This window comes from Aspergillus aculeatus, assembly GCF_001890905.1.
Source record: "Aspergillus aculeatus ATCC 16872 unplaced genomic scaffold ASPACscaffold_7, whole genome shotgun sequence".
Lineage (NCBI taxonomy): Eukaryota > Fungi > Ascomycota > Eurotiomycetes > Eurotiales > Aspergillaceae > Aspergillus > Aspergillus aculeatus.
Window position 1 is genome coordinate 1,543,387 of NW_017962982.1, and position 25,173 is coordinate 1,568,559.

General features: G+C 52.7%; 8 protein-coding genes and 1 non-coding gene across 9 annotated transcripts; 5 read left to right on the top strand and 4 right to left on the bottom strand.

The window, feature by feature from the left end:
• The first annotated feature begins 1,475 nt into the window (after positions 1 to 1,475).
• ASPACDRAFT_t146 lies at positions 1,476 to 1,546 on the top strand. Its single transcript has one exon. It is a non-coding gene; the product is annotated as a tRNA-His (tRNA).
• Positions 1,547 to 4,437: 2,891 nt separating this feature from the next.
• On the top strand, positions 4,438 to 8,046 carry ASPACDRAFT_78479 (uncharacterized protein). The gene has a single exon (XM_020205186.1). The coding sequence runs from the start codon at positions 4,699 to 4,701 to the stop codon at positions 7,693 to 7,695; it is 2,997 nt and encodes a 998-aa protein (XP_020056869.1). The 5' UTR covers positions 4,438 to 4,698; the 3' UTR covers positions 7,696 to 8,046.
• A 433-nt stretch (positions 8,047 to 8,479) lies between these two features.
• ASPACDRAFT_78481 (bifunctional chorismate synthase/riboflavin reductase [NAD(P)H] ARO2) lies at positions 8,480 to 10,101 on the bottom strand. Its single transcript, XM_020205187.1, has 3 exons — positions 9,889 to 10,101; positions 9,432 to 9,793; positions 8,480 to 9,370 (listed from the first exon to the last, which is right to left on the bottom strand). Exons 1-3 carry the CDS (start codon positions 9,921 to 9,923, stop codon positions 8,532 to 8,534), a joined length of 1,236 nt encoding a protein of 411 aa, XP_020056870.1. The 5' UTR covers positions 9,924 to 10,101; the 3' UTR covers positions 8,480 to 8,531.
• Positions 10,102 to 10,638: 537 nt separating this feature from the next.
• Positions 10,639 to 12,103, top strand: ASPACDRAFT_52209 (putative lipoate--protein ligase; the record flags this gene model as incomplete). Its single annotated transcript, XM_020202585.1, has 3 exons — positions 10,639 to 11,592; positions 11,664 to 11,774; positions 11,858 to 12,103. 3 exons carry the CDS (start codon positions 10,639 to 10,641, stop codon positions 12,101 to 12,103), a joined length of 1,311 nt encoding a protein of 436 aa, XP_020056871.1.
• A 347-nt stretch (positions 12,104 to 12,450) lies between these two features.
• Positions 12,451 to 15,196, bottom strand: ASPACDRAFT_28505 (uncharacterized protein; the record flags this gene model as incomplete). The annotated part of the gene is made up of 3 exons (XM_020199573.1): positions 12,451 to 14,097; positions 14,155 to 14,997; positions 15,071 to 15,196. 3 exons carry the CDS (start codon positions 15,194 to 15,196, stop codon positions 12,451 to 12,453), a joined length of 2,616 nt encoding a protein of 871 aa, XP_020056872.1.
• Positions 15,197 to 15,413: 217 nt separating this feature from the next.
• Positions 15,414 to 16,859, top strand: ASPACDRAFT_78482 (glycosyltransferase family protein). Its single transcript, XM_020205188.1, has 2 exons — positions 15,414 to 15,726; positions 15,793 to 16,859. Exons 1-2 carry the CDS (start codon positions 15,673 to 15,675, stop codon positions 16,549 to 16,551), a joined length of 813 nt encoding a protein of 270 aa, XP_020056873.1. The 5' UTR covers positions 15,414 to 15,672; the 3' UTR covers positions 16,552 to 16,859.
• Positions 16,860 to 17,104: 245 nt separating this feature from the next.
• ASPACDRAFT_78483 (methionyl-tRNA formyltransferase) lies at positions 17,105 to 18,904 on the bottom strand (the record flags this gene model as incomplete). Its single annotated transcript, XM_020205189.1, has 4 exons — positions 17,105 to 18,270; positions 18,329 to 18,456; positions 18,509 to 18,579; positions 18,643 to 18,904. 4 exons carry the CDS (start codon positions 18,899 to 18,901, stop codon positions 17,526 to 17,528), a joined length of 1,203 nt encoding a protein of 400 aa, XP_020056874.1. The 3' UTR covers positions 17,105 to 17,525.
• Positions 18,905 to 18,937: 33 nt separating this feature from the next.
• ASPACDRAFT_1869277 (uncharacterized protein) lies at positions 18,938 to 21,946 on the top strand. The gene is made up of 5 exons (XM_020197927.1): positions 18,938 to 19,395; positions 19,455 to 19,548; positions 19,601 to 20,939; positions 21,002 to 21,033; positions 21,088 to 21,946. The coding sequence occupies exons 1-5, from the start codon at positions 19,148 to 19,150 to the stop codon at positions 21,895 to 21,897; spliced, it is 2,523 nt and encodes an 840-aa protein (XP_020056875.1). The 5' UTR covers positions 18,938 to 19,147; the 3' UTR covers positions 21,898 to 21,946.
• A 1,451-nt stretch (positions 21,947 to 23,397) lies between these two features.
• On the bottom strand, positions 23,398 to 24,350 carry rho1 (Rho family GTPase RHO1; the record flags this gene model as incomplete). The annotated part of the gene is made up of 5 exons (XM_020201203.1): positions 23,398 to 23,550; positions 23,610 to 23,744; positions 23,831 to 24,028; positions 24,166 to 24,193; positions 24,283 to 24,350. The coding sequence occupies 5 exons, from the start codon at positions 24,348 to 24,350 to the stop codon at positions 23,398 to 23,400; spliced, it is 582 nt and encodes a 193-aa protein (XP_020056876.1).
• Positions 24,351 to 25,173: the final 823 nt, after the last annotated feature.

A 25,173-nucleotide genomic window follows, 5' to 3' on the forward strand; every position in this document is an offset into this window, starting at 1 on the left:
ACGTGTTATGAGTATGTACAGGGAAGTGGACCGGGGTCTTCTTTGAGCAGGCGGGAAGGCATGACTCTGGCAAGTGACAGAACCTTAGTTCTGTCTCGGATTCATTGGTCGCCGACCTATCTGGTGCACCTCATTGGATCTCGGGAGACACCGCAGGCGTGCTGCATGCATGCACTGTCCTCATTCTCGACCGGCACTACAGCGTCATCCAGGTCCTACATGCTGATGCTACCTCCACTGTGTGTGTACTTGAGACAGCAGAGGCCTCTTTCAATGATAAGATTAGATTACAGTCGGGGTTGAATGCTGATTGACTATGTATCGCACCCTTGTGTGCAGGCTCTGGTTATCTGGTTATCGACTCCCGATTCTCCGTTACGGACTGGTGTGGTCAATCGATTCCTCCTCTGCTGGCCTTCGGTGTGTGCGCGTTGGCCCATTTGTTACCTCCTACCACTCAGTAGGTGTCGAGCGTTCATCTGATCCAGTTTAGCTGTCATTCATTTGCTGTGGCGTGTGGGCCATGGTCTTCTTCTTGGGCTCGGCTCCTTTGATCCATTTAGCGGTGGCAACCCGCTGAGGTTTATAGGCTTGCTCGAGTGCATTTGATGCACTGGGTAAGATATTCATTTTATATGACCCACTGGCGCCTGATTCTGCACCTATGGGTGCTGTGCATGTGTAGACTATGCACTATTTCTATTTGTTGGTATGGGGATTGATGCATTTCTTATATCTCTCTATATCTTGGGATATACTTTGGCAGCTGTTGCTCGACACTCTGTGTGATTCACATGGCTGGTGGTGCTGTCGTTCGCATATGCCACGTTGCGCAGGCTGTTGATGGAATGGTAGCCTGAGTAGTGGGCTCTTGTGTGTATTTACTGCTCTTTCTCGCTATATGTCGTGTTGGTGACCCCTGGCTCCTTTGGATGGCTGCAAGACATGGTTTATTAGTGAGGAAAACTTAGGGTTCCTGGATGTGCCCGGGAGATGTCAATCTGGTGGTGCTATGCGCTATGATCTCCCACTGTTACCTGTATGTCTTTGGCTTCGGGTGGGTATATTTCAGGGCACTTTGCAGTACGGTTCGGTTCAGTGGTCTGTTATCCTGTCAGCCATGTGGCAGACAATTTCGTCTTTGTGCGGCACTGTGGCGCTCGGTGTCGGCCAGAATGATTGGTGTGGCTAACATGCTGCTAGTCTTGTGTCCCGATTGAGATATATACCCAAGAAATGCGTCTCGGCCATCATCCATGTGCCGGAGGCGTGCCCAACTATAGCACCACAACATGGAGAACGTTGGCAAAGAAGAGATTGCTTGAGATACACCGGCTCTCCGGGACATATAGGAAAAATAACATCGAGGTGACGATGACAAATGTGACGAAAACATGCTCTGAATCTTCGTGTAGTCAGGAGTACATAAATATTGGTACACATAACCAAGCAAGAGTTCGTTTTCAACAACAACAGGTGCTGTGGTCTAGTGGTATGACGTCACGTTGTGGCCGTGCCAGCCCCGGTTCGATTCCGGGCAGCGCCACTTCTTTTTTTTATCAGAATTGTTTTTCATCTGATACATCTTACTATGTACCATCCTACTGATCCCTTATACTCGTACGTAGGGGTTGGAACCCCCCCCCGATAAACATGGCCTGATACTCGAGTAAGCGTGATCAAACGTATGGTATCACCCGCTTCATCTTCATAATTCTTTTGCACCGCTGAGCCTTTCCACCACTGAATTCACCGGCTTACCTTCGACCGAAGGTTGTTTCCACACTCCAAGCAACACAAGGACTCGACAAGATAGATCCCACCAACCAGAGTTATCCCTCCCCTACTCCTGCGCGGCATCCTCATAGTTCCTATTTGGGGAGCCTGCATATCCACTACTGCATCCGAGCAAACCTCACTGGTTGCCAGTCCTTGGACCAAGCTTTTTAGCGCAGTCATACCCCTCCTGAGTCCTAACTGTACTGTACGGACTAGCCTGCTAGGTTGTACGAGTACATACTGAATAGCAGATGCTTCCCTGCCCTTGGGAACGTTCAAGTTGAAAAGTATTGATGTTCACTGCTAGCTCATTACAAACCCATTACGGTGCGCTCCGTACATCCTGCATATCCCCACCCCCCTTCGCACGCACCTGTCACACGCAAACCAGCCACCATCCTCGGAAGCCAAGAGGACCACGGGCCATCATCCCTGCAAATACTCATATTTCCTCCCTCAAGCCATCCCTTGCCCGGTGCGGTCCGCAAAGAGCGAGAACAATGCAGGTCAGATTATCACTGACAGAGCTGACAGCCGGAGACAGCCCCGTACCCAGTCAACCGTCACATCATGTCATATCACCCTGGCACTACCCAATGCGTGCCGGGCATCCACCTCAATGCCCCTGCATACTGCTGGACTGGTCTCCTGTTGCAGCCTAGGGTTCTGGATCACATCCAATCAGACAGGGTTCAAACACGAGTAGTCTTCGGATCCTCTTCGTTACACACGGTTGGAGCTGCGAAGGGATGTCGGGCCTGGAATCCCCAAGCGAATGCAACTCTATATCAGCCACCACTATTAGCTATTGGCGCTGGTGGTCGATCTGTCAACGCCCCTGAGTGAGCATGTACCATATACCTACATTGTACATCTTACCACCTATCACCGCCAGCATGGCACCCCCCCCCCCCCCCTTCCCTTAGCATCGCTGTACCTTGTTCCACCAGAGATTACTCGGTGTCAACCGCCAAGAGAACAATCCTGGTAGAGTGTAGACTCCAAGGTCTATCATCCTGCAGGCCCCGATTCCCTTTGGATCATCACACGCTACCTCTGATGGGTCCAGAGGATGGCGACATGGAGCGCAAAGGCACGGAAATTTTGGCGATTCATAGCCCGAACCGATAATTTCCGAGGCATTTTGGCACAGCATGCTAAGTGTTTTCAAGATATGAGTCGCGGCCGACTCAAGAACCACCAGACGGGGATGTGGCTGAGCCCTTGTCACCGAGCCAAGCCAAGCAGCACCACGGAGTAGAGCTGTGTTATAGGCAGACAATGATAACCTGGTTTGTTGCCCCCCACCGGGATCATCCAGCAGAATATGAGCCCGTGCGCTGCAAGGGCCCTAAGAGTCTGACGCGCGGTCGAATCGCGCTTCTTCTTCTTCTTCTTCTTCTTCTTCTTCTTCTTCTTCTTCTTCTTCTTCTTTTCTCTGCTTAAGTTCCCTCCCGACCATGAGTATAAGTCAGAAAGGAACGCACCAACTCACCGTGGCAAGAAGGAACATGATGGGTGTGATGACGAATGTGCGGGTCGTGTATTCAGGTCAGCGGGATGGCAATAGAGAATGAATGGGGTCTCTTGTTGCCCGTGAGCCCCGCCTGGCCATAAGGAGCACGAGGTCAGTTTTCTCTCCTTGCTTATCCCACGAGTGACTAGCATATCTCAGCCCTATCGGTGGTGCTACTACGGAGTAAGCTACTAGCGAATCCGCTAAGTGTGCTAAGTTACAGTCTGATAGGTAAGGTAGGTCTGGACTCGGAATTCCGAGGAGGAGGAGGAGCAGCAGTAGCCGCAGTAGCCGCAGTAGCAGCAGCTGCAGCAGCAGCAGTAACAAGCAGTTGGCAGGCCAACCTGTAACTTAATTGGTTCAATCCCCCACTTTAGTTGGGCAGAGCTCCAATGAAGGTGAACCTTCAACCTTGAATCAGAAGAGTAAATTAAAGTGTAAACAAGACAACCCAAAGTTCGGCCCGGAAGATGGTCTGTTGCCCTGTTTCACTCGCGGCTCCACCACCTTTGCTTTCGTTCCATCATTCATCATCCATCCGTCCTCCCCCTCGCATCGATTGAACTGTCATTCGGAGTAATTTTAACTCAAGAAGTTGCCCAATTGAAAAAAATAAAAAATCAAAAAGGGGGGGAAACTCTTGCCCTTCCTCCCGAGTCAGCCTGGATTCTGGAACCTCTGGAACCAACTCCCACTACTCGCCTCACTCGACCCTCGACAACCCGGACAGTACTGGAAATCAACCCCCATGCAGCCTCCAGGTTGCCAGTGCAACCGCCCGTGTTGACGGCGCAATCGTTCTTCCCAGCCCCTCACTATTTCCCGGCTCTCGCTTCACACTGGATGGGTCCTCAGATGGATGGGCCTGTCCGTCTACGGAGTACTATGGAACACTATGTACTCCGTACGGTGACTTAGTCCACCCATGACGATTATGTTAATCAATTTCGTCCTGCCACAGAGTCCTCATTTCATCTAAAGTCGGATCCGATCGGCCGCAATTGCGATGTTGCCTGCTGATGAGATCCATGTCAGTGTGTCACTTACTCACTTCTCCTCCTAGCCACCAAGCCCAAATCCATCTTCTGCATTCCTCCCTCCTCCTCCTCCTCCTCCTCCTCCCCCCTCTCCTCCGCCAGTAGCACCATCATACCTTTCGACTCTCGCTTCACCCATATCCTGAAGTACTCGCTCGGATCCAAAGCAATTGGATCGGCTTAGTTTGACGATCCTCGCCCATGTCGGCTGACCTGGTCTCCAGCCGTGCCTTGTCCAGATCGTGCTAACGGGCTAACCCTTGCGCTAGATGCATTGCGATCTGTCTCAGATCAGCCTTGCTCTCGATCTCATCTCAAGCTCTCGTCTACACACACATGGATGGATGTTTCCCACAAGGACACGGAATGCGCAGATCTGTCGGCGCCCACGTGGTGTCGACGCTTCTACTTGCCTTCGTTCTACTCTGCGCTGAGCCGACCTCTGCGCTGATTCCATATGAACCGTCGTACCTGCTCTACAGTCTCGACCACAATGGCTCATTTGCATATCTTTTGCATTCGGGGGGATCTAGCCAGAATGTCACCACGGAACTCCTGGCCTTGAACGTGTCGGAAGTCGTTGACGCCGCGGAACCGCACTATTCGACACTGACAAGCTCGTTACCCTTCCAGCACCATGGAAACGGTTCAGCTTATGTACCTACCATTGACGCCGCTGGCGTGATCAAGGTATTCGCAGGTAGCTGCCGGGACACTCTGGACCAAGGCGCGCTATGGCAGTTCACACCCAAAGCGAACGACTCCGCGGGCAATGGCACCTGGGAACAGCTGGCCATAGATAGCTCCGCAACTCAATCCAGTGTCGCTGTGGATGGGCCCAATTTCCTTTCGGCGGGTTTTGCATATGCGCCCACCAATACGTCTGACAGTTCCATCTACACATTCGGCGGCATGTGCCCGTTCACGAATGCCACAAACCAGACCTGGATGGCCGCTGCAAACTATTCCCAGTCGATGATCGTTTTAAATCCTCATACTTCCGGGGACACTGTGTCTTATGACGCCTCTACAACTGGCAGCCGCGCCCCTCCAATCGCGGAGGCCGGGTTTACGATCACGCCTCTGCAGGCGTCCTATGCATATTCCTCCACCGGAGAGCCGCGCAAGCAGCAAGATTTTCTCCTGATTGGAGGCCAGACCCGGGACGCCTTCATAAACATGTCGCAGCTGGCCGTCTTTTCTCTCCCGCAGAATAGCTGGAGTTTTGCGAATGTGATGACTGCACCGACCACGCTCAAAACAGAACTTGCCGTACGGGAAGTCAACGTGGTGGAGCCAAGATCAGGGCATACAGCAGTCCTGTCTCCAGACGGTAGCAAAGTCATCGTCTACGGAGGCTGGGTAGGGAACACGAGTGTCGCAGCTCAACCGCAGCTAGCTATCCTGGAGCTTGAAGCGGACTACGAAGAATGGACCTGGAGGATACCATCGATTACAAGTTCTGGAATCGGAGAAGCGGCGGGAATATACGGACATGGTGCCACAATGCTTCCTGGAGGAGTGATGATGATCGCAGGAGGACAAACCATTCCGCATCTATCTTCCAAACTCTCTTCCAGGAGCTCTCTAAACACCTCGCAGGTCTACCTGTACAATGTCACATCGGGGCATTGGATATCAACCTATGAGAACCCTTACTCACGAAAAGACAGTGTATCTGATTCTGGCACCTCGAGTTCGCGCACAAAGACTGGGCTTGGTGTCGGTCTGGGTCTGGGGATCCCCGCGGTGATTTGTTTAGCAGTGTTCCTCTTCTTCTATAGCCGCAGGCGTTACGAGCGTCGCTCACGGGATCGAGAACTACGCAACTTGGCTCTTGGCGCACAAAGAGCTCATTTCTGGGGCGGCGAGGGCCCAACTATGGCGAGCAGCATACGCAGGCCCTTTTCTGGGGAGATGGAAGAGATTGCCGACTGGGGGAGTAAGCGCGGATCTGGGCAGTCGTCTGTCTGGCGTGATAAGGCAGGAGGGACGATCGCGGAGAGCACTGGCCTGCTTGGGGAAGCATTGAGTCCCACCAAGACCAACCTGTCTGGCCCAACAGCGAGATTGTACCGGCCTCCAACTCAATACAGCGAGTTCCGCAGAAGCGATGCCACCGGAGAAATCCATCCAATCGACGAGCGCGAAGAAGACGAGGCAAAGAACGCCGGAATGATCATTACGCAGGAGACATACGACCAGCCAAGAGGATCAGCCTTTCTACCGCCCTTAGGCGCCAACATTGGCTACTCAGCTGTCCCCCTCGTACCCCCCGAGTTCATTGCCGGAATTGGCATCGATCAAGATGGTGGCTCCGCCTCGCCAGACAAAGGAGACCGGACTTCATCCAACCTGTCCGATTCATCGACTACTTCGGCGAAGTCTATCATGCAAGCCCGTGCGCTCAACCTCCCGCATCTCTCCTCCTCCAATCAGTCGATAAGCGGACGACAAATCCCCCTGAAGTCCACCGAAGCAGCTTCTGCCTATAGCAGTGGTGGTGCCAGCAGTAATGGCAGCAGCCGAGAAACCCCGCGCAGCCGGCCGAACAGCATGGCGCTATCCTTCGTGGAACAATGTTATACCTCGGATTCCTACTCGACTGCGCAGACCTCGGTGTCTCAACGCCACTCCGAAGGCGAACACCTCCTCCAACATCACCAACACTCCCAGAGCCTCGAAGAGCCTACCTCCCCACTTGCTCATACGCTCGAGCTCTTCCCGATGCCCGATAGCAAGCCCACCGCCTTGCCCACTGTAGGCAGGCCTCGAGCCTCCGACTGGATCGGCAACAACGTCCGCCGCGTCCTCTCTCTCACTCGACGTCGACCACCGACGGCAGACTTCGCCGAACCCCCCGGTGCGTTCACCTCAATCGCCTCCGGCATCGACATCAACCTCGACCGACGAAGCACCATCGTCGGCAACGGTAGCAGCAGCAGCAGCCGCCCGTCCCCCGTGACGTCCCTGGCTGCCGGATACGGGAACACGCGGATTCCGCGCCGTTCCGTCAGCGCCTCCGCCGAGCTCTTCCGTCGCAAACAGGGTGCCCGGGACTGGGGAGCCGGGAAGCGAAGCTCGGTCGCTGGCCCTTCGTGGCGCGACGACATGGGGGTCGGTGACGAGCGTGCCGGCTTGTATTCCGATGGCCTGCGCCGGTATGCGGATGCCGACGGCGAAGAGGACGGGGACGACGACTGGGATGTCGAGGGTGCGGCGGAGGGCCGACGGGTCCAAGTGACCTTCACGGTGCCGAAGGAGAAGTTGCGAGTCGTGAACGCTACGGCGGGGGAGTTGGATGGGGTTTCGGAGAGATCCGTCAGTGGTGGAATTCTTCCTCGCATGGTCTGCGAGATCTGAAACAGCGTAGCGATCCTGTGGGTACGTCCATACGTAGTCCCTCCCAGAGAACGGGGGTAGATCGGCCTCGTGCTATCTTTCCTCTGTAAGTTTCGGGTGGTTATATCCTGGCACTGACGGCTTTCCCTAGCCCAGCCCAACTTCGCGCTCCCCTTCGTTATGATTGTTACCCTTGATTTTGGTTTGTGCTGGATATACGATGTTGGCCATGTTGATATCAAACGATATATGTATGCATGTATGTATGTTTTCACGAGGCATGTGGTGGAAACTGAGGTTTTTCCATGATATAACGATCTTACTATAGTTTATGAGCCACGAGTAAAATCCACGAAAATGCGAATATCCCAGCCAGATAGAAACATCCCTATGTACCCAGTATCACCGGAGTCAACGGAACATCCAATCGGGGCAAGCCGGCGTCGCAGGCTGGGCTCGACCGATTAGGGAAGGCGCGATGGAAGTTGAAAAGCTGTTCAGCAACAATGATGTGTGGTAAACAACCAGATGCATGCTCGTATTCTATGAAGCCGAGGTTGGATATACCAGAAGAAAAAGAATAATATAATGATTCATCCAAAAATGTCATACCATGATATATATCGCTGCACTCTAGTTTTCATGAATGGTGTCTCGAAACAAGTAGACCAAAAAATAAATAGGCAACACTGAATGTAGTGTTGAAGCCACATTCAAATCAATGAAGGAAACAACTTTTCCCAAGCCTGTTCCCGGAAATATATGGAGAAAAAAACCATGAAAAAGAAACATAAGGAGGATAATTGATTCGATTAGATTTTCATGATGCAATGAGGAGAAAAGGGCCTTTTTTCTTTTTAGTTAGAACCGCTCAGGGTAGGACGGGTGGGGATGGTGTTGGGCAGGGGAGGCAGGAGGCTCTTGGCGCTCTCGCGAGCATACTGAGCCATAAGGGCGTCCATGATGACCAAGGCGGACATGGCCTCGACGATGGGGACGGCGCGGGGGGTGACGCAGGGGTCGTGGCGGCCCTTGGCCTCGAGAACACCCTCCTCCATGGCGTAGGTGGCAGTGTTCTGGGCCTGGCCGATGGTGGCCGGGGGCTTGAACGCGACCCGGAAGTAGATATCGGCGCCGTTGGAGATACCACCCTGGATACCGCCGGAGTTGTTGGTCTTGGTGGTGAGCCGCTGCTTGGTGGAGGTGTTGGGACCGAGCTGGGATGCCACGTCGGACACAATGAAGGGGTCGTTGTGGATCGAGCCGGGAACCTCACAGCCGCCGAACCCGGAGCCGATCTCGAAGCCCTTGGTGGCGGGGATGCTGAGCATCGCGTGGGCGATCTTGGCCTCGAGCTTGTCGAAACAGGGCTCGCCCAAGCCGACGGGCACGTTGCGGATCACGCAAGTGACGGTGCCACCGATGCTGTCGTGGTTGTCGCGGAACTGCTCGATCACCTTGGTCATGCGGGCGGCGGCATCAGCATCTGGGCAGCGGGTGGGTACGAAGGAGTCGACGGTCTTGCGGTCGATGGTCTTGATCAGGTTCAGGAACTCGGGCTGGGTGGAGGCGGTGGGGTGCTCGGGAGTAGGGGGGAACAGGTGTTCGTTGCCGACGGAGGAGACAAAGGCGACGATCTCAACACCGTGCGATAGGCGAAGGTACTTTTCGGCAATGGCTCCGGCAGCGACTCGGCCTGATCGTATTTCTTAGTATGTTTCCTTCATTTCACCGGCAGGTCTGAGGGTTGCACCCACCGATCGTCTCGCGGGCACTGCTGCGGCCACCACCACTGCTGGCCTTGACGCCATATTTCTCAAGGTAGGTGAAGTCGGCATGGCTGGGACGGGGGTACAGGTCCATTGTGCTACCGCCGTAATCCTTGGGTCTCTGATCCTCGTTGCGCACCATCATGCCAATCGGAGTGCCCAGAGTGACACCGAATTCTGTTCCTGACTGGATCTCGACGCGGTCCTTCTCGTTCCGAGGGGTGGTCAAGGCACTCTGGCCGGGGCGTCTCCGAGTCATCTGCGGCTGAATATCATCCTCAGTGAGCTCCATTCCGGGTGGGCAGCCATCGACAATACAGCCGACAGAGCGGCAGTGCGATTCACCGTAACTGCGGGGAGAAAAACCATTAGTTTGACCGTAATTTGCTACGCCTGTGTCGAAGGACACAGATGATGCGACGCAATTGAAAGGAAGAAGACCTACGTGGTGACGCGGAAGTATTCACCCCAGGTCGACATGGTGGGCTGATGTGAAGTGATGCGATGTCGGCGTCGAGATTTTTCCCAAGTGGGAGGATCAATCGGAGTAAAGGCAGGAAGAAAGAGGAAGAGGTCGCGGATAGAAGAATTGACAGCCTCTAGGGAAAAGGAAGAAGAAGGTGAGACCGGAGTGGAAGAAAAGAAGATTGGAACAAGGTGGGTGGCCGGTGGAGTGGAATGGAAGAGTGAGTGGATAAGAGGGAGAAAGCAGACAGACAAAAGAAGAATGAATGACTGATTCATGGCCGGCCGATCGCGAGATCGCCTTTAGCCTTTGGAGGGGCATTTCCTCTACCTATGGCTTCCCGCCTTGGTTTTCTGCCGCCCTTTTGCTTCATCGGGTATAGCCCCCGGAGATCGGCTGCTTCTTTACTCGATGCAGCCCGCGGGAGAGCATGACTACCGCCATTTCCCATTCGTCCAAAGCTCAATACAAGATTGATACCGCCAGTACCGTAAGTGACAGGTACGATACACTCTCACCGCCTTGCATCCCCGGTCCATGGGACTCCAATGATCATCACCAGCAATCAATCATCATCACCGTCTTCCTTTATCGATCAACGTAAAATAAAATCTCATGTGGTGCTCACCTCCTGCATCTCGCCTGATGCGCCAACTTTTCCGCACCTCCTCATTCCGACCCTCGTCACTCGCATCCTCCCAATGGCAACATACGACGTCACCCGTACCAATGCGGTGGAATTCCTCCTTCGCAAATAATCGTTTCGCGCAGCTCGCCAGCCGATCAGCTTCCAAGCACCAAATATACCAATCGCTGTCCAACGACCCCTACGTCAACCTTTCTATCGAACATTTCCTGCTCCAACATGCGCCCGCCGACTCGAATATCCTATTTCTGTATATCAATCGCCCCTGTGTCGTGATCGGTCGCAACCAGAACCCATGGCTCGAAACCAACCTTCGCGTGCTACACAATGACCGGACCGCCGCCGCCACCAGCAGCCCGTCTTCCCCCGACCAGACTGAAAATGCCACGGCTCCCCTTTACGTCCGCCGCCGCTCTGGCGGAGGCGCTGTCTTCCACGACGAAGGCAACCTCAACTATAGCGTGATCTCGCCGCGCGCGACGTTCACCCGCAACAAGCATGCCGAGATGCTGGTGCGGGCACTCCACCGCATCGGCGCGACCACCACCAGCGTTAACGACCGCCACGACATCGTCATGCAACTCGAGGACTCGGGGCGGCAAGGCGAGCAGCCTGATTTGCAACCGCGCAAGATCTCCGGGTCCGCCTTTAAACTCACCCGCGAGCGCGCGCTTCACCACGGCACCTGCTTGCTCGATTCTCCCAACATCGAACGGCTGGGCTCGTTCCTGCGCTCGCCGGCGCGGGAGTATATGATGTCGAAGGGGGTGGATAGTGTGCGGTCGCCCGTGGCGAATGTGTCGTCGGCCTTCAGGAATGCACCGGTCTCGTTCGAGATCCAGGATGTCATTGCGGGAGTGATGGACGAATTTGCGGGGCTATATGGAACATCCTCGGATGCTGTGCGCCGGGCGCAGAGGGCCCATATTGTGGAAGAATCGGAGTTGTATGCCGGAGAGGACTGGGTGGTCGGGACTGTGGGGGAGGAGCAAGGGTTTGGAGAGGCGGAGATCATGAAGGGCATCGAAGAAATGATGGTGAGTCGCGTTGACGATGCACTTGTTCTTGTTCTTGGATCTGTGGTATCGTATGCTAATGAGGCATCAAGTCCCTCGAGTGGAAATACTGTCAAACACCCCGTTTCATCTTCTCGACCCATCCGATAGAAGGGGAGGACCCGCGCGACCGGCCTCCTCTGCCGGCCTCCTTGCCGCCATCTGTGAGTTACCCTCCCGGCGCCTGCCTCACCTATGTACGGCTGGGCTGTCAGCAATAAGCTTGGCTGACCTTCAAACTATCCAGACTCGCGTTTTTCTTCGTCTCAAACATGGCGTCATCGTCGAAAGCCACATCTCTACCTCCCCGGACACCTCTATAGCTGCAGAACAGGCAGCCCACTTACAAGAGGCCCTGAAGGACCGCAAACTCCACGAAATTCAGCCAGCCCAATGGATGCAGATTCTCTCAACTCATCTGGGTACCGAAGAGGAACCTCGAACAATCCAGGAACTCTCGAGGTTTGTCACGGATAAACTGGGGTGGGTCTAGATGCAGGTAATCTCATTTCTGATACAACGATTCATAGAAGATAGACGATAAAGCAAAGGTATATTAGCGATTGCATGAAAGAGGCGTTATGGTTCAAGGAATACATTCGAGGTGCTTTCTAAATTAGGTTCAGCATAAGACTAGGTTCAAGTTTAAAGGAATAATGATGCATTGTGCTTCAGGACAACACGGAGGAGTTGTCTGATTATAACCCACTCTTACAAAGCGAGAAATCGGTCGTGCCATCATTCGTAAATCGTTCATTCTACTTGATATGTACAAAGCCCATCTTCAAACAGCCCCAAGTACAGTGAAACAAACCAACGCCCAAAGATCGAGGATTGATATCACCGTATTCCTCGCGCCGCTGCGAAACGATCCTTGAGCTTCGATTGACTGCGAGTGATGCGGCGACCGGGCTCGTCCTCCAAACTCAGACCCCCGATCCCTGGACCCAGCTCTGATCGTCGGGGCGAGAACATCGAGTCACTGTTATAATCGTTGCTCTGTCCATAGCGAATGTTTCGAATTGTGTTGTTGGTGGCAGATGTGGCAGTTGTTACAGTAGTTTCAGTGTCCGAGTCACGGTCAAACGCGTCCGACACGTCGGACTCGTTGTCTTTCAGACTGTTCAGAGTGAAACTGTGATTTTTGGAGAATCCTCCGTCATATGGCGAAGGTGCGAATTGGGTGGGCGTGGCGGGTGCCTGCGTCGTGAAGCTCGAGGTAGGAAGAGTAGATGAAAAGGACAGGGGTGGCATGGATGGCTGACTGTCGAACGACTGGACCTGGCTCTGGTGATTAAATGCCGATGGGGACTGATGTCCAGTTACACGGCCATCCGAAGACGCGATGCGGCGTTGTTGTTGTCGTTGCTGCTGCTGCTGCTGGGATCCAGACCCATGGGCTGCAGCGAGGCGATACAATGACAGCAGATTCAGTGCCTCTTGGGCAGTCATGAAAATCAATAACAACTTCCCGTATGTGTTAAAAGATTGCCGCTGGTAGGCAACCCCAATTCGGGGAAGGTATCCCCCAAGATTAACAGCAGCAACCAGCTCGGAAAAGCAGGTGAGGATCTCCATGCCATTCCACTGCACGATAGGACGTTTCGTAGCCTCTAGAAGGGCGAACCCGGCGATAAGACTGGCACTGCCTAACGATGCGATCTCAACATAATTGCCCGGAAGCGAGAGTAGACCATATTCCGAAAAAGTCCAGGCAGCAAGAGAAACAATAAGAAGTCCTAACCGAAGGTACTGGTAGACAAAATAACTCCAGAGATTCACAGGGCGGTGGGCGTGTTCATTCGATTTTTGGTGTGCTTGCCAATAGTTGTCTTCTCCATCTTCAGGAGACTTGATGGTGAAGGTCCGATCGAACAAGCTCTCGAGTCCAGTTGTCGCGGTATGATCGCTCGTAGGAAAGAACTTTGGCGGTACAAACGCCGCGCCGGCATCACTGGTATTCCGTTGCCATTGTTGCGGTTGTGCAGGTGTGCGCTGGAACGGATTTCGTTCCACTTGTTGAGTAGGGTTAGTGGGGTTGATGGGGTTTGGGTATTGGGGTTTGCTACGCAAATTCCAGGCGGGTGGCTTGGGCGCAGCGGGCAGGAGGCCAAAAGACGGCAGCTCGCCATTGAGCCCAAAATTCTTGTCTCGCCGACGGACACTAATTGTGGGTGTAAGTTCGCGCTGGACAAGGGAAGGAGTCCAGTCCATATCGTCAGCCTCCGGAGGTGGGGTTGGGATGCTTGGTTCCTCAGGAGCTGTCCGTGACGAAGCAAGCTTGTCCAAAGGGAAACGAGAAGGTCGCTGCCGGAGATCGCCAGTAGGACTTGTAAACAGCCGGCGACTGTTTCCAGTGTTGTTACCAAAATTAGGTACTGGAGTCGCTTCAGTCGTCCGACTCGGAGTGGCTGCGGGGGTGTCATCATTCCAGACGACTAGCGGACGGGTGTCATAGCGCACAATGCGCCTAGAGATCGCAACAGACTAGAGGTAGGTGTCCTTCATTAGCGAGGTCGACACTAGGTTCTCTAGGATACGTACCAATAATGTGAAGAATAGCATGAACAAGTGTAAAGTCGGGGGAATATTAGCCTCCAGTCCGCTCGAAGAGGGTTCTCGAAGAACCGCCCAGAAGACGCATCGCACCACCATGACAATGAGCTGTACCTGATAGTACTCGCTCAGGCCAACAAAGCGTCCGCCCCTTCCTTCTACTTTCAAGCGTAGCTTGGGGTTCCACCACAAAGACAGAATGCCGACAATGAGAGCTAGCCCGGCATAAGGTGCTAGATCCATCGCGCAACAGCTCGGTATCCGACGGGTCTGCACTATCTCACGTGCGCACTCGACCAAATCAGGAGAGTTAGATAAGGCATCGGGGTCTTGCAGTGGTTCGGTTTCCTCAACGGCTAACGCACTCCAGATATTCCAGCTAAGTTGACCGGCAACACTAGCCCAGTAACCCATGGCGCCGGCCCAGACAAGAAGGCTTCTCCAGTTCCACCGACGTGCCTTTCTTGCCATCCTCCCAGCCTTACTTCGGTCCATCATCCGTCTCAAATGATCCGCTTTGGCCTCGTATCCGGTTTGACGAATGCGCTGTTTCACTCGAGGCTCGCAAGTGGCGCAAACCTGGGGATACCGCTCCTCTAGGTTTTTGCGAAATTTAGGATACTCGCGTTCGTATGCGCCGAAACTCGGGTCATCGGAAGGCGGGAAGTAGGATGCCAAGTTGTTGGTGAAGAGGTGTTGGTTGCGGAGGCATTTGTCGCAGAATAAACTGGAGCCTGTGAAGTCATTGGACTCGAAGGGCGGAGTTGATGCGTCAGGGCTGTGTACAGTGGGATTCGTTTCAGTAGCAGGGGGATCAGTAATTTCCCCGTTCTGAAGGGAGTTAGCCATGCTAAGCCCTGCTGTGATGGCATATGAGCACACCGTGAAGCTACAAGTGACCTACTTCATCCAAATAATTGATGGCCTCGCAATGTTGGCAACGCCATTTGCGAATGGGCTCTCTGTCAGCCTGGGGTGAGCGACACCCACAGTAAAAACACTTCAATCGCTTTGCGAAGAAAGGAGCCATCTCCTGTCAAGCAGGTGAACATTGATGGCGGGGAAGATATGTTTAGAAAGGGTGGATGACAACGGTAGTCGTGGTAATGATAGAGGGAAATGATAATGGGGCGAGGGGGACGGAAAAGAAGGAGTTAAGACAACAACAGCAAAATAATCGCCGAGCGCGGCACGGACCACGTGCTTGTTTAGGTAGTTTCGAGGCCGCCGCCAAACTGGCAACAATCATGAACACCTCACCTGCTGTCCTTGTCGTCATTGCTCTCGAGCTACAAAATGCCAGCAAGGTGGGATCTGATAAGCTTCTGAGGTGTGCACAACATAGCTTTGGAGGATTCTTGAGGTTCCTTGTACGATCACACCTCCGAATCGCATCCCCACGCACCGTCCGCAACAAACTAGAAAGCCAGCCTGTTCCTTCCCTTCGCTCAATTCGATCACCAATCGCCAATTCGCATAATGATGTCTTCGGTTCTAACTTGGGCAATGCTGCTCTGGGTCTTAGCCCTGATAGGTACTCTATGTATATTTGCAGCCTTCGTCAGTGCCATGCTGCACCTCGCCGTCCTTACCATAGCCGATGACTAACTCGAGGTCGACTTATAGCTCCTTCTCTACGCGTTGATTCAGTCGCACAATACCAAAGTGCCAAAGTGGCGCCCGAGAAATAGACCCATTCATCTCCTGGTGGTCCTGGGGAGTGGCGGACACACGGCGGAAATGTTCTCCATGCTCCGGCGCATGGAACTCGATCCAACCAAGTACACCTACCGAACCTACGTCGTGAGCTCCGGCGACAACTTCAGCGCGAAGAAGGCCATCGACTTCGAAACAACATATTTAAACCCGAATGAGGACCCTGCGATATCCGAGCGGCCCCCTCCAGCAATGGGATCATACTCTATCGTCATAGTTCCGCGCGCCCGTCGCGTACACCAATCTTACCTGACTGCGCCCTTCTCCACTCTCAGTTCCTTCTGGTCTTGTCTTCTGGTGCTACGCGGCTTACATCCAGACCAGGGACCACTTCGTTCGGAGTCGATGCACTCACCCCATCCAGACATCATCCTGACCAATGGGCCGGCTACGGCAGTCTGCATCATTCTGGCGGCTAGGCTGCTCCGACTATGGCACGCCCTTAGTACTATTGTTTTGCTTGGATCTAGGTCAGCCACCATGTCGAATGATTTCCGACTTCGCACAATCTTCGTAGAATCATGGGCTCGAGTCACCACTCTAAGCCTGTCAGGTAAACTCCTGCTGCCTTTTGCGGATCGCTTCCTCGTTCAGTGGCCAGATCTAGCGGGCAAGAGAGCGTGGAAAGGCATGCGGCAGACTGAATATGCCGGCACGCTGGTGAATTGACAGGCAACACATTTCGACCGATCGACCAAGGGCCAACTACTACAGTACTAGACCATAGATGGATAAACCATATGCACCTGGTATTGATGGTCCTGAAGATTGGAATATGAGCGGTGCGAACTGAGAGCCCTTCAGCGAAGTAAGGTAGATCGTAAGGTACTATATGTTTCTCACGCAAGTCTGTTAATTGGGCGGAAACTCCTCCACACGGTCGGCTATGCTATTCAGCTTGCTATTCTCTTGTCGAGCTCAAATCCTCACTCCAAACCTTACCCGTGTTGTAATGTTACATATTATGTATACCCACTACAATCCCACCAGAGCATCATACATTCTCTGCACAATCGCAAAGACCCGATTACTGCCGGGTCCAGGTATGTGTATTCCAAGAAACGGCAATTCTTTTACAGCAACTCTCAAACGGAGATTAGGGGCACAGGCACTCTTGTAACCTAAAAGTGTGCCGCGGAGGACTGCAACGTTGCTATTAACTTTTCCCGAGCAGAGACGCAGCTGAAGGGCTCGTGACAATGGTTCGAGAGCAGTAACTCACAATACAAAAGCGATCATCAGCCAAGGCGTATACAGTGTGCAGCCATAATATTGATGGATATAAGGAGAAAGACGAGCTGAAGAGAACGGCATAGTTTTCCATGTACCATGCATCCCTGCTGCTCATAAAACTGCTGGTAGGTTGACCTGGACGACACTGCCAATGCATATGCCATGTTCGCACAGGGCATGTCTGTGACTGGCCAAGTAAATTCAGGTCAGGAAGTGCTCCGGTCGATGGTATTTCCTTTAGGACTGATTCTACAGTTGCCGGATTTGCGATTTGTAGTGTGAAACCGTGGAGGAGGATTATCTGCAATGCTCGGCGTACGAAGGCCTGGATTGGCTGGTATGAAGGGTATGTAGCGATGGTATCGCAACGTCAATGAAATGATAGGCATTTTGTTTTCATCTCATTGCGTTCAATGTAGAGGATTGTAGAATGGTGTATATCCGATGTCCCCCGAGTAGAACGTTCGTTCGCCAATCATACGAGCCTTGCGAGCGGCTCGGAGAGCGTCTGTAGTCAACCCACCTTCAACCTTCATTTGATGAATCCTGACAAGCTTGTGGTCCCGAGTGAACACATATACGCCGTTTCCTTTATCCAATTCGATTGGAAGGGCGCCGTCTATAAACGGTAGGCCGGGTACGACCGAGAATTGATCGCAGCCTTTTAGTAAAGCTACTTCTTCAAACTCGGAGAATATGACGCGAAGATGTTGGAAGCTGGGCTTCCCACCAGATGTGCCGCTGCTGGCAACTAGGGATTTGCTCCAAAGCGGACCCAACACATGATGTCTTCTCTGGATATCATGCAAGGTCCACTTGGTCCAGTCAATATGTCGGTCTTCTGGCATGATCTTTGCAGCATGAATCAGAGTACCATCGTCCGCTGACGGGCGCCAGCCTACATCTTGCAAAGGGGGGACGAAAAGTCCCTTTTGGATGCCTTCAACGAGAATTTCCGCGCCCTTGGGGGCAACGACATCTAGCAGTTCCTGGACCGTGCAGGAAGCTGGGTTCGGTATGTCAAATCCTGGGAACGGCGTCTGCGCTAGAATAGTACCGTGGTCGAAGTGCTTCAGATGTAGAGTTTGCAATGTGACGCCAGTTCTGGTTCTATTGTTCAGGAGTGTGTGGTGTAGCGGTGCGGGACCGCGGAAGCTGGACGTTCTCGTTAGCAAGGCTGGATTTACTGATTACGATCTTGGGAGATGTGTACTCGGGGAGTAAAGAGGGGTGCACATTGAGACCCCCATATTTAGCACCATTGATAATTCGGGGAGGCACAAATAGCCCGAACGAGACAGCGACGATCAAGTTGATGGGCCCTTCCGGCAGGACAGGAGGCTAAGAGCGTTAACAGAAATGGTCCGTAGCTATCGGGAGTTTTGAAAATTACCGTCCAGCCCCGGAAAGTGTCAATTTCATGGATAGGAAGCGATAAATCTGTTGCGGCTGCTTTGATAGGGACTGTTGCGATCCACAAGCATGTCAGCAGTCAGTATCCCAATTTGTTTCTCATGCGCAACATACCTTCCTGTATCTTCTTCAACCCTCGCCCAACCCTTTTACCGGGTCTACAAACGACATCAATGGACGCGATCCGGTCCGGTCGAGAGAGATGTTCTGCATGGAGCGCTTTCAAGGAAGCAATACTGAATTCATCGGAGCCGCAGAAGAGTATGCGGAGAGGGTCGTAGGCTTTGGTCGCCAAGTATCGATTCGCAGAAGGTAAAGCATAGAGGGTGGGTCTGAATCCGCAGAGGGTCCCTGGGCCCCGGAAAAGCAGCATTGCATTCAATGCTCCCCACTGCAATGGTGCCTGAACAATCTACTGTGTATTATTTACACACTATCTCGTTGCTGTAGCTTCGGGAGAATCGCCGAACGCCGCCACGTGATGTCACCGCCTTCCTACTCCCCCCAAGAAGGAGAGAGAGTTTAACCAGCAACAAACAATTCATGATTGCCTCTCGCTCCGCTACGACGCAACTGCTCGGTACTCTCAGTGATATAGAGCTCACATGTCGATGGCGCAATGCCTGGTAATGCCTCTGCATCGGTGATTCCTGCGCAACTCTCCTTCCTCACCATCTACAACCCCCGCCTCGGACCGACAGACGAAACAACACAGGATCAGATCGTTTTCTATACATCTAGGTCAGATCGATCATCGCAGCGTGATAGCCCACTCCCTGAAGAGGGTGTCAATAGCGAACCTGATGGCGATCTGAATGATAAGTTGCGACAGATAGGATTGGCCCAGGGAATAGTAGGCTTTGCCAGGTGGGTGAAACCGCTGTCGAGGGTTAGTGAAAGGTTCGCGGGCTGATCTGGAATACCAGGAACTTCTCAGAGGGCAAGACCGTAGAGTATGTGGAAACGGAGAAGTCGCAGGTTATCTTGCACGAGCTTGAGCAGGATTGGTGGATCTTAGCAGTGGGTGGCCTATGTCGCCATATGTCATAGATAGCTGCTGAGATCTCTCTAGTCTGTTGAGCTGACTCGACTGCCATTTGATCCGGCTACTATCTCCCAAAACGATGGTTCAGCCACACCTAAATTCACATACTCTTCAAGGGAGATGTGCCCCCCACAGCTCTTGATACAACAGATGCGCCGGGCACACTCCATCTTTCTTTTACACCACCAGTTTACGCTCGACGCCCTCTACGATCATGTTGGCAGGTCCAAATTCTGTACGCTCCTCGACAGCTTCTGGTCGCGATTTGCCTGGAGCTGGGATATGCTTCTAAGTGGGAGTCCAGTGGTCGATATGTATGATGGTATCAAGCTCTCTGCTGGAGGTGAGCTTGGGGTTGGCGTTGGCGAGGAAGAATGGGGCAGCGGGGAGAGAGAGGTCTTGGAGGACTTTGTTTCTAGGACGGATGGACTTGTAGATATGATCGTCTCGCGATTTGGAGACTCTTCTACATCATCGAAGGAGTCTGTCTCGGAAAACAGAGGAGCAACCTCCAAGAGCAAGAGTGATAACGCAGAATCCTGGCTTGGTGCGGACGTTTCCCCCAAACCTTCAGATGGAGTCATATTCTCTGGGGTTGGCGCTCTCTCAAGACCCTCAGTCGTGAGAGTCTCTCAGTGGGTGGAATGGATTTATAGATATGGCGTTGACGCGTATGCAGTGAGCGAAGACCCGGCTTGCCCTCGCCGGCGGAAAAGACGAAAGAAGCATCGGGGAAGGCTTCCAGTTGGGAACGAGACTGACCGTCAAGCTGGATCTGTTGTCAAACCTGTTGATCATGCAACTTTAGATCGTTCCTTTTCTCCCGGCATACCTCGTCCGCTCGTGGTAGGGACTTCAGACGCTTCACAGCCGCCAGCAGAGTCTGGTGTGAAGACAAGCTCTATCACCAGCAGCAGTGGGAGCTCGTCAGTGCGGAGTGACCGGGCAAATGACTGGACGATGCCCGGCTCGGACACACTAATGAAATATCTCACTCTCGGGTATGGCTCATCTTGGGGCCCATCATCTAGGACAGGGAGCCCGCATCCTCGCATCGAAGTATTGAGGCGAGAGGACGACTCCTCAAGCCCGAATCACCAAGTGAAACCTTCTACCAACTCCGACGAATCAACTAAGGGGGATACTGCCGATATCGAGGATAAGAATAAGCCGAAGAACCCTGGTCGATTCCTCATCGGGTTCCACAATACATCAAGCATCAACACCGCGGACAGACTTCAGGGAGACAATGAACCATTGAACACGCTCACTGCGGATTCGAGCCATGTGATTGACCAAAGAACGTTGCACGTCCGACTGACAATCCCCTTCGAAGAGGCTGTTCCTCTAGACGAAACTCCAACTGGTAAGCAATCTTGATCTGAGAGCAAAGCGGAATTACCCGGTGGCTGATCACAGGCATACTAGGCTCGGTGAAGTTGCGAACAATTGTCTTCGTAGTATGTCGTGCATCCACAGATACCTCCCTGCTTGGTACACTGACAATTCTGTAGCACCAACCATTCATATACACGTTCCTTTACGATCCTTCAACCCCCTCTCTATCCCAGCCATCCTTCTACCACGACCTTCGCAACCAAATGAGCATCCTCCACAAACCGCTGTGCAACTCCACGTCCCCAGCTACTGCCGCGAAGCGAATCGCCGTATCCGACAGCGCGTTCGAGGTGAACAACCGATTCTCAACCCCAGGCCAACCGGTATACAATCTCGTGTACGATCCTACCAACTTAACCATCCGCTCCTCCATCCCCAACATCCCGGAATTGGGGGCTCCGAGCACCACCGAACCTCAAGATCGCACGATGCTACCGCCGTGGGCGCGGGTTGAGAGCCTCAACATCCACCACCGACTTCTAAGCACATACACGGAAACGCGCTCTCGGCCCCTGGAGGTCGAAAGAACCTGCAAGACCAGTCGCGGCTGGTGGATTGTTTGGATGCGGATGTCTGACAGTAGTCCCCTATCTCCACCGGGACAAGAAGATGCCTCTGTTACCGGGACGAGCACGAGCGCACCGGCCGAAACCAACATCGGTAGTACTAAAACTGGTGGTGATGGTGGAGCTGATGGAGGTGCCACGCAGCAGGAGGCTTTCCTTATTCGGCGATCAAGCGATCATGTCTCTTCATCAGGACATGCCCGCAGCGGTAGCGGCTCCAGATTCTTTCGGGATCTTGGAGGCGCCTCATCACCAGGTCTGCAGGCGGCAAGGACCGATACAGGGCCAGCGAAACTCGTCGAGGGACTGGGCCTCGATGCCAGACGGTATATTGGAAATCTATTAAGTTTGAATAGGTAGGTCTGGCCATGAACACCAAGGGGGGGATTGGGGGGGGGGGTTGCTCTTACGTAGGCCTACCTCCAGCAAATCCACTACGTATACATCTCCACACAAATGTGCTAAATAAACTAAAGAAGCTAAATAAGTCGTCTCCCATGCCGCGGGCCTCGGACCTTGGTGGTCTCTATCATTTAGAGAACCATCACCACAGCACCAGACAGGCAACTAAATTTCATTAATAGCTTCAGGCAGAAATGCTCCTCGGTAACTCAGCACATGAACTAAGCTTGGCCACAGCTGCGATTCTCAAGACCATCTTATCGACGGTGGATCTCGTACCAATGTCATGATCAGCATCCCTCCCCTCCACCTCGTCATTCGCCCATTGTCCTTTGTTCAGGAGTTACATACAAGCCGCAGGGTCCACTCAAGTGTCCCCACTCGGCAGGAGGGAATAAAAAAAGTCCCAATATGTGCTACATCACTCATGGACTTACTCTTACCGAGACAGGGTTGCATACTCACTACCCTACAAGGTACGATGATAGCCAAATGGGCTCATCGTTTGAGTCACGATAATGCGACGTGGATTGGATTCGTTCTACCAATGAATTCATGGTCCAGGCAATCAACAGATATTGTTGAAGCCTGGAAAGGAAGCCTTGGGCGCATGCAACCGAGAGCATGGCAAAGATAAGCACTGCATGATCAGAAGACAATGAAATAAGGATGAGTTCTGCTTCAAGATTCTCTTTCTTCATGGCTTAACATCCGCTGCGAAAGACACATGTATAGTTATTAAGATCGCGTGACTGACAAGATAGGGGAACAAAGAAGGGAAAATGGGGAGAATGGGTTTAAACTCAGTGACAATTCCATGCATTCTCTTTAACCGAAAATAAACAAACAAGGACAGCAGATTAGAACACAGCAAAGTGGGGGAAATCTGATTATGATGATGAGACTGTGCTGGGGGAGATCTCATAGGCGAGGCAAGTGTGAAGAACATCTGGCCCATCGTGGAAATGTGCGGATTTTCTCAGTAACCAGACCATTTCTCAGAGATCGAATGCAAAGGATCCATGCGAAAAGGATAGGGCTGCGCATCGACTTGCGCTGCTTTGAACCTCCATAATCCGTTGCAGCGAGGCCTCTTTTTGCTTGCAGCAACCCGGCGCCCAGTTTGTCATAGTGGATGATCGCGACCGCCCCGGAGGCGCCTATAGGGAACTGGAAGATAAAAGATAAGAAAACCCACAAGGTTATGAAGACAAGACAACGCCTCCCTAGAAAATAATGTCTGCAAAACAAGAATGTCGACCAACTGCATAGCCAGATAATCCCATAAAGCTCGTGTGCCGTGATTGAGCATTATCCACACTCGCATCCAGGCACAGATTGGAACACGCCAGCGGAGGACCCCTTCGGAGTAAAATGATAGAAACCAAATATTCGAGACGCTTATCCGTTCATATAATCTCCGCACGAAACAGACCTTTTGCAAAGGAAACAACTAGTTTACAGGATGGTGCACTTCTTCTTGCTCTTGTGGGCCTTGGTCAGGAGCGCAGCCCGGGTAGCCGCCTCAAAGACCTCACGAACGCCCTCGTTGGTACGGGCAGAGCACTCGAGGTACTTGTAGGCACCAATCTTCTTGCGAACCTCCTCACCCTAGGAAAAAGTCAGCGACCAATCCAAAGTCAGCTAGTTAGCGCGCCAAATGGACTTACCTGCTCAGGGGTAACCGGCTTCTGAGAGGTCTTGTGGAGTTCTTCAATGGTCTTGGGGTCGTGACGGAGATCCATCTTGCAGCCGACGAGAATGATAGGGAGACCCTGGCAGAAGTGCAGAACTTCGGAGATCCACTGCAGACTTATCAGCATGTTGATCCAAGAAAACCTGGACACGCGGAGGCTTCATTCTCAAGGTCGAAAATGGTGGAACTGCTCACCTTCTCCTGAACGTTGTCCAACGAGTCAGGGGAGTCGACAGCAAAGCAAATCAGGATAACGTGAGAGTCGGGGTATGAGAGAGGGCGAAGACGATCGTAATCTTCCTGACCAGCAGTATCCCAAAGAGCAAGCTCAACGTGCTTGCCATCGACCTCAACATCGGCAACATAGTTCTCGAAGACAGTGGGGACATAGACCTAAGGCAGCGATTTCAGTCAGTCCGATAGGAAACAAAGGTTGGATGAGCAGTTGCATGGTGATTTCGCATCGAGCGTGAATAGGACAGGAGACAACAGCGTAAAACCCCAGGCAAGGACAGGAGATGGAGGCTAACCTCGGGGAAAGTGCCCTTGGAGAAGACACTAAAGGAGAAGAGATGTAGAGTCAGCATGTGCCATTTGGCCCCTTGGACGGGGGGAGGGGAGTGGGGGACCAAAGATGAGGAACTTACATCAACAGACAAGTCTTACCACAGGCACCATCACCAACGATGACAAGCTTGCGGCGAATCTCAGCCATCTTTAATGAGAGGTGAAGATCAGCAAACGGAAGAGCAGAAAATAGTTGATTTAGCGATATGCGACAACGAGAGAAAAAAGTATGTGTAGTGGAGAAGAGGAAAGGAAAAGAGAGGTGAGTAATTGATGGATGGAATTTGGTTTGAGAGAGGGGAAGGGGGAAGTGTAGCAGGTGGAGGGAGCTGGAGGTTGTAGGTAGAGAGAGAGAGGGCGAGTAAAGTGAGTGAGTGAGAGAGGGAAAGGGACAGACAAGTCAGGCGCCCGAGGAAAAGGGTTATCACGTACGGTGCACGGGAGTAGGCGCAACGGGCGCGGATTAAAATATGGGAGGGAGAGTAGGGGGTGGGGGGAAGGGCTGTAGAGGAAACAAAAGAGTCTAGAACTGCAAAAATAAACCCAAAAGATGAGTTTAGCAGAGGAATCACGGCAGTAGAAGAGTCCCTTGAGAAGAGGGAGGTTATCACGTTGGAAGGATGATGAAAGAAGAGAAAGAGGAGGGAAGCGGAAAAAAGAATGGATGGGTTGATAGACAAGAGGATGAATGACAGTGAGTGCTGTTGCTGGTGGTGGTAGTGGTAGTGGTCGTGGTGGTTGTGGTGAGTGCCTGTAAGCAAATGCTCCTCCTGCTTATACTGCTCCTGGAATACTCCTACGATCACCACCACCACCACCACTACCGCTGCTGCTGCTGCCTGTCCATCGCTTGTTGCTACGTTTGTTACGGACCAGTTATGGTCGTCCATCGGCGGATTGGCACTCTACCTATTCATCTCCTGTATATTCCTCTTGGCTCTTTCAGGTCTATTCCCTGAGGCTCCCCCCCC

Bases quoted from the DNA above. Each gene is read 5' to 3' on its own strand.
- ASPACDRAFT_1869277 (XM_020197927.1), top strand. From the start codon at position 19,148: ATGCCTGGTAATGCCTCTGCATCGGTGATTCCTGCGCAACTCTCCTTC. The intron at 19,396-19,454 runs GTGGGTGAAACC...CTGGAATACCAG, and splicing joins GGAATAGTAGGCTTTGCCAG to GAACTTCTCAGAGGGCAAGA. The intron at 20,940-21,001 runs GTAAGCAATCTT...CAGGCATACTAG, and splicing joins TCTAGACGAAACTCCAACTG to GCTCGGTGAAGTTGCGAACA.
- ASPACDRAFT_78479 (XM_020205186.1), top strand. From the start codon at position 4,699: ATGCGCAGATCTGTCGGCGCCCACGTGGTGTCGACGCTTCTACTTGCC.
- ASPACDRAFT_78481 (XM_020205187.1), bottom strand. From the start codon at position 9,923: ATGTCGACCTGGGGTGAATACTTCCGCGTCACCAC. The intron at 9,794-9,888 runs GTAGGTCTTCTT...TTCTCCCCGCAG, and splicing joins GAATACTTCCGCGTCACCAC to TTACGGTGAATCGCACTGCC. The intron at 9,371-9,431 runs GTGGGTGCAACC...AAATACGATCAG, and splicing joins CAGTGCCCGCGAGACGATCG to GCCGAGTCGCTGCCGGAGCC.
- ASPACDRAFT_78482 (XM_020205188.1), top strand. From the start codon at position 15,673: ATGCTGCTCTGGGTCTTAGCCCTGATAGGTACTCTATGTATATTTGCA. The intron at 15,727-15,792 runs GTCAGTGCCATG...GTCGACTTATAG, and splicing joins TATGTATATTTGCAGCCTTC to CTCCTTCTCTACGCGTTGAT.